We start from the raw sequence: 15,664 nt of genomic DNA, 5'->3' as shown, positions 1-15,664 counted from the left end.
CTACCTTTGTATGCCATCAAGAACTAGGCCTACCTTATATTATGGACCTTATTAAAGTTGACCCTATTTTATTGTGGCACAAAGTGTGGTCCTCCAATGAAGCAAGATTGAATAGGGATATAATTTTGGACTGTTTTGGTCTAGAGGGGGCTTCAAAGATTTCCTGGTTTAAGTATATTAAAAACTTTTTGGTGGACGTGGGTCACCAGGAATACTTTGATGCACCGGATAGCATGGCAGGGACGTCAAGAAAGAAGCTTAAGGAATTATGTTTGCATCACTTAGAAGACAAACGGTGGCAGATAGAGAAATGCAAGAGCACTGTCATGGCTAATTGTTTACTTATACAAAATCAAGGTATTCAGCCATATTTGTTGCAAGAGCCCTGCTGCTATTCCCGCATGTTATTAACTCGTTTCAGGATGAATATCTTTTTTAGACTAGTTACCTTCCCGGAGATGAATTGTTGGTCTAAATAATTAATTCCCTGCCCATGTGATCTGGTTTCCATTCAATCCTCCCTTCATTGTATTTTCTTTTGTAAATTTTATTCAGGACCTAGGAAAGGAATTTTAACTCCTGTTTTAAGAAAGTTTGGCTTGAGACAATGTAGGGTGGCACTGTTAAGATTACAAATGCTTGATGATGATTTGCTCATGTTCTCGGTGATAAAGTTTCTTAAAACCATTATTAGATTTAGGAACTCAATGAATTAAGCTTCCTATTGTAATTCTTATATTGTTATTTACAGGTGAATTATTTTTTAACTTTGATGTATTTATCAATGGAATGTTTTAAATGTGTGCTTTTATGGTTTTGATTTTAAAATCGAATAAAGCTATTAGAACTGAACTGAGTCAATAGTTGGCTTCATGGGCAAGGTAATTCAATGACCTGTTTACTGTGTGGAGAGGGTCTCGAAATTAAGCGGAGGCGTACATAAGACTATTGAAGGACAACACATTAAATCTCCAAGTTACCAGTCACATTAGCCACACATAATTACCTGTACTAGAGCTTTTAGTCCATGTGGAAGTTAACCAGCTTCAGACAAGGTTGTATAGGAAACCAGCAGCTGGTAATTCCATATTGCATGCCAAAAGGCAACATCCACGCAAACTAGTAAACAGTTTCCCATATGGGGAACTTTTCGCATCAAGCGCAAATGTTCCACACCCCAGGCATACACAAAGGCTGAAAGTGAGGCACTAATGAGGTTCAAAAAGAGAGGATACTCAAAAAGTGTTCTATGTGAGGCAGCTATGAAGGTACAGGCTATGGACAGACAAAAGCTACTGGTCCAAAAGAAGCAGTGTGAAAGAGGGGTATCAGTGACAAGGTTGATAATAAATTTCTCAGCAGAATCTAACAAAGTCTGTCAGATAGTTAGAAAACACTGGAACCTTCTCCAAACGGACCAGATCATTGGTCACACACTACCCACAGCCCCACATGTCACACATCGAAAGAGTACATCCCTCAATGATCTACTGGTACATAGTCATTATACTGATACCAGATCAGAGAAACTAAAGATCACTGGGTTTTCCCCATGTACCAGATGCAAAGCATGCAAGGGAAGTAGTAAGGTTAAGGAGTACGAGGTCCCAGGAAGAAGAAAGACTAAACAGACTACTAAATACCTTAACTACAATTCTAATTTTCTCATTTACTGCCTAGTGTGCCCGTGTGGCAAGAGATATACAGGCAGCACAATACCTGCAGCTGGACCACATGCAGTGGCCAGACACTTCTGTACAGATCACAGCAGTAACAGTAAATTACTGTGCTTCGTTTCCGTGGACCAGGTCCCACGAAATGAGAGGGGAGAAGATAGAGTCAGGGCTCTGAGACAACTAGAGTCAAGATACATCATCGAGATGAGAATTAGAGTCCCATGGGGGCTCAACAGCAAAGAGGAGTTGTGGACACATATAGGGTATCAGTACACATAATTAGAGAACATTTTAAGCAACACACTTTTTAAGCGCTAATTTAGTAACAGCTTTCAATGAATTTATATTGCACTAGTTCACTTTACACATAGGCAGGTAATCCACAAACAATGGTCCTTGGAGTATTAATTGCCAGGCCTATACAGGGCATGATTGTTGACCTTTGTTTATTAACACCCTAGCAATGGCAACAAGTCCATACAGGGCATGATGACTAGCCATACACTCAGAATTAAAAGCCACCACATCAGGGGTTGTCTTACAAATACCGGACTATGTTTCCCTGGAATCAGCCCAAATCCACGCACTAAACGGCCCATAAATTCACACGAAAGATAGCCACACATTCTGACCTGAATACCAGTTTTAGAATGTTGTGGTTATTGCTTGATATGAAGTTGCAGTGTAATGTGGTATCAGAGATTATCAGAATATGCAATCATGTGAAGATAACTCAATTTAAATATACCTATATTCATGTTTTTTTAAATAACAGAACTACATTATTTATCTGACACTGAAAATCAGGCAGCATAGGACTGACCTACTGTTTTAGAGTACAGAGGCACTAGGGGAAGATGCCCGCCCACCACCGCAGCAAGTATTATGCAGAATATTTGCTAGCACCATTTTTTGTTTCCATGCCATGGAGGTGCCACCCAATCATGTTTCATATTGTATATATAGTGGGTAATGATGTAGACGCACTGACATTGACAAAGGCCAAGGGGCCGAAATGTGTCTGTCAGTAATCATGGTATTTGTGTCATAATGAGCAATACATGTTTATTACTTTCTCCGGAGTGAGCAGTGTGTTTTTTTCTGCAACGTATTGACTGCGAGTCTGCTCTCGCCTGTTGCAGCACCCACCACGCTGAGAGTATATATATTTATATATATATATATATATATATATATATATATATATATATATATATATATATATATATGTGAAAAAGAAGTTTGCCGCTCCGTGAGGATACACTCACTGGTGGTGAAAGCCAAAACGCCAGGCTGCTCCCCCGAAGCACTTCCCCATACTCCTACTGTCGACGCGTTTCGGGAATCTCCCTTCTTCTGGACAGTTATTGGCAAAGAAAGGCAGACAACAGCATACCAGATTATTCCCTCTTTTATTTCGTTACATCCGTTCAGAAAAGCAGCGCTTTGCATCATGGGACTGGTAGTCTCTTTCTAACCAAGTGGGCGCTGTCCTTAAAAATGCCAATAAATCATTTTCATGGGACAAACAAAGTTCCAATGGGGACGCCTTGCAAATAAATGGCCCCTCCAGCTCCGCTGAACAACTGTGCAAGTGCACTGTGGCGGACCCGCTCGGGTCTTGCGATGGTGCTTCCCGTGGCCTGGGCTTGGCCACAAAAATGTGAAAAAGAAGTTTGCCGCTCCGTTAGGATGCACTCACTGGTGGTGAAAGCCAAAACGCAAGGCTGCTCCCCCGAAGCACTTCCCCATACTCCTACTGTCGACGCGTTTCGGGAATCTCCCTTCTTCTGGACAGTTATTGGCAAAGAAAGGCAGACAACAGCATACCAGATTATTCCCTATTTTATTTCGTTACATCCGTTCAGAAAAGCAGCGCTTTGCATCATGGGACTGGTAGTCTCTTTCTAACAGCATCTTCTTGTTCAACAAGCAGATCTATAAACAAATACGAGGATGCGCAATGGGATTTTCATTCTCACCGAACTATGCAAACCTCACCATGGGGTGGTTCGAGCAAAACTCAGCTTGGAACACGGAAAACTATGAATGGAGAAATAAAGTCATATTATGGCTGAGATTCATTGATGATCTCCTAATCATTTGGAACGGAACAGAGGAAGATTTTGCCAGATACTTTGAGAGACAAAACAACTCCCCCAACAATTTAAAATTCACATATGAAATAAGTAGAGACAGAGTCACATTTCTGGACACTGAGATTTATATAGAAAATAATGCGATTCAAACTACCCTACACAGAAAGAGCACAGCAACAAATGCAACACTACACGGGGAAAGTTTCCATGATGTAAACCTAAAATGGAGCATCCCCTATGGGGAATTCTTGAGACTGAAACGGAATTGCTCAAAGAATCAGGACTTCTTCAAAAATAGTGAGATCGCCAGTAATCGTTTTCTAGCACGGAAATATCCCAAAAAGGTGGTCACTAAGTGCTTGGACAGAGTACTAAGCCAAGACAGAAACACGATTCTCCACCAAGAAAAAGTAAAAAGCAAAGACAGTGATCAAAAAATCAGACTAATCACAACATACAGTGCAGAAAACAAAAAACTGAATAAAATCATCAGAAAACATTGGGGCATCTTACGAATGGACACGACACTATCGGAAATCATAGGAGACCATCCAGAAATCACATACAGAAGAGCAAGAAACATCGGGGACTATATTGTCCATAGCCACTTCCAAGATACAAAGAAACATACATGGCTACAGAGGGAAGGTTTCTGGCCGTGTAAACAGTGTAAGGTCTGTAAAATTGCTACACCTCTGAAAGAAGTCCAGATCCAGAAGGGCATGACCTGGGAGATAAGGCAACATCTCACATGCAAAACCTCTTATGTGATATACATGATTGAATGCCCGTGTCACAAAAAATACATAGGCAGTACAATCTTCGAAGTCAAAAAACGCATTCTGGAGCATGTGCGAGCCACAATCCACAAAGATCGAACCAATGCAGTCGCAAAACACATGGAAAGACATCATAACAGCGACTGGGAAACTTTACGATTTTGGGCTCTGGAACAAATACCTGTCTCGGAAAGAGGAGGAGATCGACTGAAAATCCTGCGACGAAAGGAATCGAAACACATCCTGACATTCAGAACCCTAGACCCAAGAGGGTTGAACCAAAATGAAGAACTGTACACTCATTTGTAAATAAAACACCAGACTGTCACCCCTGGCAAGTAATTGGAAATATAATGCTCACCAGAGAGCAACGAAAGAACTCATACAAAGCAGTAATCCTTCTTTTCTTTAAAAATCGCGAGGAATAAAGAGGTGGAAAGACTGGAAAACATACAAGACTAACATAAAAAATGTTAATATGTATTGAGTACACCAAGTACCAACAAAATACTATCATGAGTCCGTAAACGTAAATGTAATGTAATACACTCACTTGACAAATGAGCACAATTTATTATATATAAATTTCTTTTTCACTGTATAAAACTTCACTGACCACAATGCAATTGTCTAAACACAAACAGGAAGTGATTGCATGCTAAACACAAAAGAAAGGCATGCCATGTAACCTCATCCCGTGATCAAGCCTTCTTGCAGAGGCAAAACGCGTTGGGTTTGGCAAGAATAAAGTCCATTCCATAAAGACAACTACGAGTGAGTGCAATCCTCCTTTCCTAGTCCACAGAATTAAAAGACTAGGAGCCTGCTATATGAAGAACATCTTTATTTCCACATAGGAGCCATGACGCGTTTCGACTAAATGTCTTTATCAAATGCCTTTACACTGCAAGCTGTCACCGCCGCCTTTCAAATGATCCATTCCACTTCCAATGGTGGAAGCCCAGCGAAGGCGATTGGTTGTCAGAACACCATCATGCAGTCTACATCGGCTGACCACAACTCCCAGAGGGCACCATTCCGGCCATCAGGTAAGCGTTTCGGTTGCCTTACACTATCTCGTGGTGAGTGCTGGAGATCGGTGAACAGGCGTGTATGGTGCAGTTATTAAATATCCCAGTGTCTCTGCAGTACAAAGTTCCTCTCTCTGACCCCATCAACACCTCACCGCATGGCTCCAAGATATTGTGGGATCGGAGACTAACTACAATGAGCTTGTCCATCCGTGCAGTCACGGACTGCATCTCGCAGCGAAACTCCACAGTTCCTGGATGCGGGGGCCAAAGTAGACCAATACCTTGGTTAACTCGAAAAACTGCACAGAAGCACAGCCTCTACCCTTGCTGCTCTGGCCACAAACAAGATGGGTCCCTCCTGGGCGCTCAGGGCTGGCGTGCAATATATCCAAGAAAAGGCTCCTCACCACTCCAGAGAAACCGAAGGGACACAACAGGGGACCAGGAAGAACATCTTTATTTCCGCATAGGAGGGATGATGTGTTTCAACTAAATGTATTTATCAAATACCTTTACACTGCAAACTGTCACCGCCGCCTTTCAAATGATCCATTCCGCTTCCATTGGTGGAAGCCCAGCGAAGGCGATTGGTTGTCAGTGCGCCATCTTGCAGTCTACATCGGCAGACCACTACTCCCAGAGGGCACCACTCCAGCCATCAGGTAAGAGTTTCTGTTGCCTTACACTATCTTGTGGTGAGTGCTGGAGATCGGTGAACAGGCGTGTATGGTGCAGTTATTAAATATCCCAGTGTCTCAGCAGTACAAAGTTCCTCTCTCTGGCCCCCATCGACGCCTCACCGTATGGCTCCAAGATATTGTGGGATCAGGGACTAACTACAATGAGCTTGTCCATCCGTGCAGTCACGGACTGCATCTTGCAGCGAAACTCCACAGTTCCTGGATGCGGGGGCCAAAGCAGACCAATACCTTGGTTAACTCGAAAAACTGCACAGAAGCACAGCCTCTACCCTTGTTGCTCTGGCCACAAACGAGTCAGGTCCCTCCTGCGCACCCAGAGCTGGCGTGCAAAATATCCAAGAAAAGACTCCTCACCATTCCAGAGAAACCGAAGGGACACAACAGGGGACCAGGAAGAACATCTTTATTTCCGCATAGGAGGCATGACGCGTTTCGACTAAATGTCTTTATCAAATGCCTTTACACTGCAACCTGTCACTGCCGCCTTTCAAATGATCCATTCCGCTTCCATTGGTGGAAGCCCAGCGAAGGCGATTGGTTGTCAGAATGCCATCTAGCAGTCTACATCGGCAGACCACAAGTCCCAGAGGGCACTATTCCGGCCATCAGGTAAGCGTTTCTGTTGCCTTACACTTTCTCATGGTGAGTGCTGGAGATCGGTGAACAGGCGTGTATGGTGCAGTTATTAAATATCCCAGTGTCTGTGCAGTACAAAGTTCCTCTCTCTAGCCCCCATCAACGCCTCACCGCATGGCTCCAAGATATTGTGGGATCGGGGACTAACTACAATGAGCTTGTCCATCCATGCAGTCATGGACTGCATCTCGCAGCGAAACTCCATAGTTCCTGGATGCGGGGGCCAAAGCAGACCAATACCTTGGTTAACTCGAAAAACTGCACAGAAGCACAGCCTCTACCCTTGTTGCTCTGGCCACAAATGAGATGGGTCCCTCCTGCGCACCCAGGGCTGGTGTGCGAAATATCCAAGAAAAGGCTCCTCACCACTCCAGAGAAACCGAAGGGACACAACAGGGGACCAGGAAGAACATCATTATTTCCGCATAGGAGGCATGACGCGTTTCGACTAAATGTCTTTATCAAATGCCTTTACACTGCAAACTGTCACCGCCACCTTTCAAATGATCCATTCCGCTTCCATTGGTGGAAGCCCAGCGAAGGCGATTGGTTGTCAGAACGCCATCTTGCAGTCTACATCGGCAGACCACAACTCCCAGAGAGCACAATTCCGGCCATCAGGTAAGCGTTTCTGTTGCCTTACACTAGCTCGTGGTGAGTGCTGGAGATCAGTGAACAGGCGTGTATGGTGCCGTTATTAAATATCCCAGTGTCTCTGCAGTACAAAGTTCCTCTCTCTGGCCCCCATCGACGCCTCACCACATGGCTCCAAGATATTGTGGGTTCGGGGACTAACTACAATGAGCTTGTCCATCCGTGCAGTCATGGAATGCATCTCACAGCGAAACTCCACAGTTCCTGGATGCAGGGGCCAAAGCAGACCAATACCTTGGTTAACTCGAAAATCTGCACAGAAGCACAGCCTCTACCCTTGTTGCTCTGGCCACAAACGAGATGGGTCCCTCCTGCGCGCCCAGGGCTGGCGTGCAAAATATCCAAGAAAAGGCTCCTATATATATATATATCTTACCCACTGGTGGTCGCCAGTGGCAAGGTATAGGTAGTACCTAGTTTCCATAGGAAAAGCGTTTTTTGATTTGCTAATATTTTTGGCGTTGTTTAACGAAATTTGCAAACTTTTCAAAATGAATGGGGCAGTCAGGTCAGCTGCTGTGTTGAAATTTTGGGGTGATTCATCAAGCAGGGCCGAGAAAAAGGGGGGGTCCCAAAAATGTTTTCTCCATGTTAATTTCCATAGGAAACTTTAGACATGGCAACAGCCGGATCTGCTGAAGAGAATTACACCAAATTTAGCAAAAAGGTAGCTCTTGGTTCAAAAAGCACTCTTTTTGTTAAATGTTGTTAATCCATTCAGTCGTTCTTGAGAAATTTTAACATTTTTCAGATATACAAGTGGGGACGCGGAGGACCATGAACCCTCCCGATCACGTGCCTGCAATCTGGTTGTCCTGCCAAAAAACGCATATATTTGTAAAAAGAATCGGTGGGATTCGTGTTGGATCCGCGAATCTGGCTGTAAATATAAAAAAAACAGCATCATCCTAGGGCTACAAAGCCATGCCGTCTCCCTCAGGAAGCTGGAGCTGGCCGGGACCGTGGGGGTCTTCAGGCTTTCCCGCAGTCCCCAACCAGCTGGTCATGCCCCATGAGATGGGGTCCCCAGGGCCGAAAACAGCCTGGGAGGGGGCTGCATGGCCACCTTCCCTTTAAAAATAAAATATAAAGATAGGCATAGCCCCGGGGGATGGGGTCCCTGCGGCCAAAATCGGCCTTAGGAGGGATACCACGCGGCCCCTCACCTTTTTTATTTAAAAAAAGAAAAATGGGCCTGGGGATGGTGTCCTCGTGCCCAAAAAGGATCAAGGGAAGGGGGTCTATACATCCCCCTTCCTAAAATAAAAACAACTAAGCCAGCAACTCGCCGGAGGCCCCACCACCTCTCTGCACTACTCTGCAAACACGCCTCCTGGTGTGCTCTTGGTTGGGGATGAAGTCCCCTTCGTGGTGGAGAAAGGGGACGTAGCCTGAAACCACCTCTCAGCAATCCAATTGTGTGGGGCTTACAGGAAGTAACAGGTTGGTTAATTGGCCCCTAAGGACACCCAGCAGCGAAGGGGACTTCATCCCCCAACCAACAGCGCACCAGGAGGCGCGTTTGCAGACTGGTGGAGAAAGGGGCGTGCCCTGGTATCAGAACTCAGTAATCCTGCTGTGTGGTATTTACTGGAGTCTTTATTTTGTTGCCGAGCGCATTTCGGGTTCAACAAAGCCTTAATCATGTATATAGGCTTCATGCATACCTGCGAAATACTCACATTTGTGTTGTAAAGGCATGCTTTGTAAAGGTATATGCGTAGTAAAACTTTGCATGGATAATACATGCGTTGTAAAGACTTACGCATCATTAATGATGCGTGGTAATGGTATTGCGTGTTAACTGGCACGTTGTAAAGGCTATTCCCAAAGTATCACAAATGGGGCAATTTTGTTACGATTCTAATTGTATTAAATTAATGTTTCCAACTGGCAAGGAGCTGATTTTTTCTACATGTATCATTTTACATTTACAAAACCCAAGCATTTGTCTGGCCACCAATGCCCAAGCATTTATCCATTCATTGACACCTCACACTTGCTTCTTCAACTATACAATCACCCCCATTCACCTATTTCAAGCACTTACAATCACACAACCAGCTTTTGATCCATGTATACACCCACACAGTCATCAATCCACTCATGCATCCATTCTATATGTACATGTCTGCATGTATAAAATAGTGTGCAGTTGTTACATCACAGGACGCTACATCACAGGTAAGTGCATCAGGAGGTTTTACTTCATGTGCAGGGTTTCAGCATTTACTTTACAGTACATTATATTACAGATAACTCAATTTTTAAATGCTTAAAAGTGACTCAATCATACAATATACATTTTTGTGCATCTAATGTGATATACAGTTATTTTTTAAGGTTATTTAATTAAAATATTATAAGCAATTCATATTTCATTTAATTTAGACGATTAGAAAAACTAATTTACAGTGAATGCAAAATAAGTAATTAATCAAATACAATGCATATAAGCTATAATGTTTACATTTTTTAAAGTATTTATAGGGGTGTTTAAGGATTTTTAAAGCTCCTAGCTGGGTAGTGTGTATGGGATAGTAAGCAGTTTGTAGGGCTCAGGGATAGGTATTGCCTAGAAGAAGTTTTTAGGCCTAAGTACTGGGTGGTGTATAAGAATAGTAAGAGTTTTTAGGGATCAGCGATGGGTGATGTATAATGTTAGTACTTTCTGTCTTAGGGCTCAAGGGTAGGTAGTTTAAAAAACGAAAAAACATTTTAAAAATATGTTTAAATATTAATAATATACAATTAAAACAATTATAAATAATGTTGATTTTTTAATTACCTTTGAATTTAAATACATATAAGACACTCTTACCTGTGAAGTAAAGTCCTTGTGATGTAAAGTACTGTAGGGTAAGTGTACTTAAGATGTACTGATGCGATGTACTGACTAACAATGTAGTGACATGGAATGAAACAACAGACATCCACCTGCTGCTTGACTGCATGTATACCTGTAGTTTGTATATGTGCTGCCGGCTAAAATATGTTCTGCTGGATTACAACAATGGCCTGGGATGTAGCTCAAGTAATTACTAGTTGCTGATATTAATTCAAGCATCCCACCCATCACTTGTTTACTTCAGGCTAAAATACGCCAGTCACATTGGGTTTGCCAATATTTTACTTCTATAGCCTTGCCTTAAACTTACAAATCAGAATTAAAATTAGAAAACTATATTTAGGTGTCCCATCATTAACCCTCCAAGTGTAACTCCTTGATTTGACTAAAGCAGATTCTGAATTTTTGGCTGAGGTTTCAATGTTTGGTGCACTTTTGGAAAACTTGGCTAACGCTATTGCAAAACAAAAATATCCATTCACTATAACATATCCCATATCCAGTTTAACTGTAGATGCAAACCTTCCTATGCCCTATGTATGATTTCCTTATGCAGTATATTGCCCTAGAAAGCCTGGGAAAAGAACTCGGCCTTCTGTTTCTTAAAAATACATTATGGTATTTTTGTCTTGGACCTTCATGCAGACGGCAATGTTTGATTGCTGATTCAATCACTTTAAAAATATTACTCCCTCAGTAAGATCAGGGCTTTGCTACAGCACAAAATGGAACTTAAAGAAGCCATTTTATATGTTCTTATCACCATGAATAATTCTTATACTTTTTATGTCTGAAGTCCGTCTAATGGTCCAGCTCCAGATGTATTCTGGAGAAAGAATTTTTGTAGGCTTATGGTGAAGTAAATACTTATTGAAATGGCTCTCATCATGGTAAACTGCAATGATGCCATTGGAATCATCTATTTTAATGGCTTTGTCACAACTTTTGGTCAGACTGTAAATTTCCTGCACTTTGCCTGCAAATAAATTAGCTTGGTAATAGAAATCTCCTTCATTGCTTGGGATATAGGCCTGGGACGTTGGGCGCCGCTCATAAGTGAAGTCACTGCGACTGGCTTTGTAATATCCAGGATGTAATGTGGCAACGAGGTCACTCAAAATCTCCACACCCACGTGATCGTGAAATACAATGTCAACATCGGCACACACTAAATACTGCACATCAATGTTCTTCGACTTGATGTCCAGGTGCAGCATTTCCATTCTCTTCATGAAAACTCTTGCCTTGGAATCATATGATGCAGTTTTGTAAACCTTACACTCTCGATCATTAAGACTTGTGGTGCACTTGACTTGGTCTGGTTGATCTGTGTAAACGTAGTATATCACCTTGTGCCCCATCATGAAGAACTTATCAGCAGATTCCAAGAAGGGTTTTAGAAGCGTCCAATAGCTGAGGACAAAGGAGAAGCAACAACATTAGACAATGAAACAAAGAAACAGTGGTCACTTCATTTTTACGTCAAGACGTATTGATTCCATAAATTACATATACTTATAGTAGTCTTTTGGTCAGTTCCTTGCTTGTGACTGGATGTTGTCTGTCTCACTTCCTGGTTCCTGATTTAATGGCTTTCATCCCCATTCTTATGTTTACTTTGCCAAGGACCATTTTAGCCTCACAGTGTTCTGAATAGACGATGTAGCCTTCCACTACTGACATCAGACCTGGCTCTGCAGTGCTTGAGAGGGACTGTTTTCTTTCTCTCCCTTCATCTACATTCTCCCTATCACCTGCTCCTGAACAAGATTTATAAAAATAATCCAACCCGCAGTTGAAGAAGGCGAATGCATGTGAGCCTTGACCTTCCTGGTAGGTTGCTCCCCCCCCGCTGCAGCTCCACCTGCACCCCCGCTGAGGTGTCCGTTCTATGCCGAAGTCGAGGCCCTCCACCACCTGCAGGCTTCCACCTGCACCTCATCCCTGGTGGCCAGTGGTGGCCTTGGTTTGTACCCGCTTCTGTGCCTTCTCTGCCTGTTCGCTCCTCTTCTGTGCTCCCCCTCCCCCCGCTCGCCGTTCTGTTCTGTGCCCCGTTTTGATTCTGTGCCCTGTTTCCCCTCTCCTCAGTCTCGTTCACTGCTGCCCCTTTTTCATCCTGTGCCCCGATTCTGTGCCCCGTTTCCTTGTACTGCTTGATTCTGTGCCTCTGTTTCATCTACTGCTGCCCCCTTTTTACTTTGTGCCCCGATTCTGTGCCCCACTTTCTTGTGCTGCTTGATTCTGTGCCTGTGTCTGTTTCGTTCACTGCTGCCCCTTTGATTCGGTGTCCCTCGCGCTGCCTTCCGTGCCCTCTCGACCCCTGCCTTTCACCGCCCCGTGGTCGCCCCGCTCCGCTCCCCGGCCCCGTACCCACCGCTGCCTCCCCAGCGGCCCCGCCCCCTCCACGCCCACTCACTCCACCCGTCCCTCGCCTCCCGCCTCCCAGCTGCTCCTCCCTCCCCACCTCCCCATATATGGCGGCTGCTGTGTGGCCACGCCGCTGGCGCGCCAAAGGCGTGCCTAAGGCAAGCCCGTCTGCGCCCGTCCGTGCCTGTACCGCACCCAGCGCCAGAACCCCTGCCCCCCGCAGCAGCCACGAGGACCGCCGCCTCCGCTACAACACCAACACCCTCATTGCTCTCAACCCAGGAAGGACCCACACCTGCTGCAAGGCCGCCCCGAGGCGCACCCATGGCCCCTTCACCTGCTGGAACTGCAGCTTCTCCATCCCCGAAAGCGCCAAGACGCCTGCCGCGACGGAACCCAACCAGCTTAGATGCATCCTAATCAACACCCGCTCCACACACAAGCACGCCGTCGAACTCTGGGACCTACTCGACACCACATCACTGGACGTCGCCTTCCTGACCGAGACCTGGATGAATGAAGCCTCCTCGCCAGACATCGCCATAGCCATCCCAGACGGGTACAAGATCACCCGCAGAGACTGCACCAACAGGGCCGGAGGAGGAATCGCCATCGTCCACAAAAACACCATCAAACACCAACGACAACCTCAGCACCGCCGAACACATGCACTTCCAGATCCACACCGACCCCAAGACCACCCTAAGAGGCACCCTCGTCAACAGACCGCCAGGACCCCGGCCTCAATTCTGCGACTCCATCGCCGACCTCATCAGCACGCACGTGCTGACCTCCACGGACTACATCCTCCTCGGAGACTTGAACTATCACCCGGAGAACAACAACGACAGCAACTCCTCCACCCTGATCGACAATCTCGCCAACCTTGGACTGAAACAGCTCGTCACGACACCAACCCACATCGCCGGCCACACGCTAGATGCCATCTTCTCCTCAAGCCCCCACTTCACCTGCAGCCACGCCTCCGAACTCACCTGGACAGACCACCACTGCATCCACGTCTCCTTCCGAAAACACCTCAGACACCGCTGTACAATACAGACCCCCCGCCGCTGCTGGGGCAAAGTCTCCCAAGAACAACTACAGACAAGCCTCGCACTCAACCCTCCGACAAACCCCACCAACCCCGATGAAGGTGCACTCACCCTCGAACGCTGGATGAACGACTGCGCCAACACCGTCGCCCCGCTGAAAAACCCCACCAGCAGAGACACCAGAAGAAGAGTCAGCTGGTTCACCCCGGAACTCCTTGACTCAAAACAGACCTGCCGGAAACTGGAAAACATATAGCGCAGCAACAAGACGCCAGACAGCCGCACTGCCCACAAAGACGCCATCCACAACTACCACCACCTCATCAGGACCGCCAAAAGGACCTCCTTCACAGACCGCCTTGACAACAACGCACACAACAGCAAGGAGCTTTTCACCATCGTGAAGGAACTCTCCAACCCCAGCACCAACGCCAACGACATCCCACCATCGCAAGCCCTGTGCGACTCCCTCACCATCTTCTTTCACTGGAAAATCACCAACATCCATGACAGCTTCAGACCCCGGACGACCACCTTCTTTCACCGTAAAATCACCAACATCCATGACAGCTTCAGACCCCGAACGACCCCCGCCGACCGCACCGCACCGAACTCACCGCACCCCACCGCCCACGACACCCTGAAAACCTGGGCCAACGTGAGCATCGAGGACACAATCAAGACCATGGGAACAATCCACTCCGGATTCCCGTCCGACCCTCTTCCGCACCACATCTTCAACAAAGCCAGCTATTCCATCGCACCCCACCTGCACAACATCATCAACCTCTCCTTCGAGACCGCCACCTTCCCTGAGAACTGGAAGCATGCGGAGATCAACGCCCTACTGAAGAAACCCAAGGCGGATCTAAGCGACCTCAAGAACTTCCAACCCATCTCCCTGCTTTCGTTCCCAGCAAAGGTCATCGAGAAGATAGTAAACACCCAGCTCACCCATCACCTCGAAGACAACAACATCCTGGACCCATCCCAATCAGGTTTCCGCAGCAACCACAGCACCGAGACCGCCCTCATCGCTGCCACAGACGACATCAGGATCCTACTAGACAACGGCGAGACGGCGGCCCTCATCCTCCTGGACCTCTCCACCGCCTTCGACACCGTCGGCCATTGCACACTACGCACGCGCCTCCATGACGCAGGGATCCGAGACAAGGCCCTGGACTGGACCACCTCCTTCCTCTCCAGCAGAACCCAGAGAGTCCGCCTCCCCCCGTTCCGATCCGATGCCTCCTAGATCATCTGCGGCGTCCCCCAAGGATCTTCCCTCAGCCCGACGCTGTTCAACATCTACATGGCACCACTAGCACGCATCGCCCGACAGCACGACCTCAACATAATCTCCTACGCCGACAACACTCAGCTGATCCTCTCCCTCACCAAGGAACCCCTCACCGCCAAATCCAACCTCCACCAGGGAATGAAGGCCGTCGCAGACTGGATGGAGGACAGCCGCCTCAAACTGAACACACACAAGACTGAAATCCTCATCCTCGGGTCCAACCCCTCCGCTTGGGACGACTCTTGGTGGCCCACGTCACTGGGGTCCCCTCCAGCCCCCACCGACCACGCATGCAACCTGGGAGTCATCCTCGACTCGAAACTCTCCATGACCAAACAAGTCAACGCAGTCTCCTCCACCTGTTTCAACACCCTCCGCATGCTTCGCAAGATCTACAGATGGATCCCGACAAACACGAGGAAAACAGTCACCAAGGCCCTAGTCAGTATCAGACTCGACTACGGAAACGCCCTCTACGCCGGAGCCTCGTCCAAACTCATCAACAGACTACA

General features: G+C 46.3%; 1 protein-coding gene across 1 annotated transcript in view; it reads right to left on the bottom strand.

Moving 5' to 3' along the window:
* Positions 1 to 9,764: 9,764 nt before the first annotated feature.
* LOC146809831 (histo-blood group ABO system transferase 2-like) overlaps positions 9,765 to 15,664 on the bottom strand; it is a 742,328-nt gene continuing 736,428 nt past the window's right edge. Inside the window, exon 6 of the mRNA XM_085616681.1 lies at positions 9,765 to 11,840. Coding sequence (XP_085472807.1) covers positions 11,174 to 11,840 — 667 coding nt within the window. The 3' untranslated portion in view covers positions 9,765 to 11,173. The remainder of the gene's footprint in view (positions 11,841 to 15,664) is intronic.

Source organism: Triturus cristatus, chromosome 7 (genome assembly GCF_964204655.1).
Source record: "Triturus cristatus chromosome 7, aTriCri1.1, whole genome shotgun sequence".
NCBI classification, from domain to species: Eukaryota; Metazoa; Chordata; class Amphibia; order Caudata; family Salamandridae; genus Triturus; species Triturus cristatus.
This window is presented reverse-complemented; position numbering and strand designations above follow the sequence as displayed.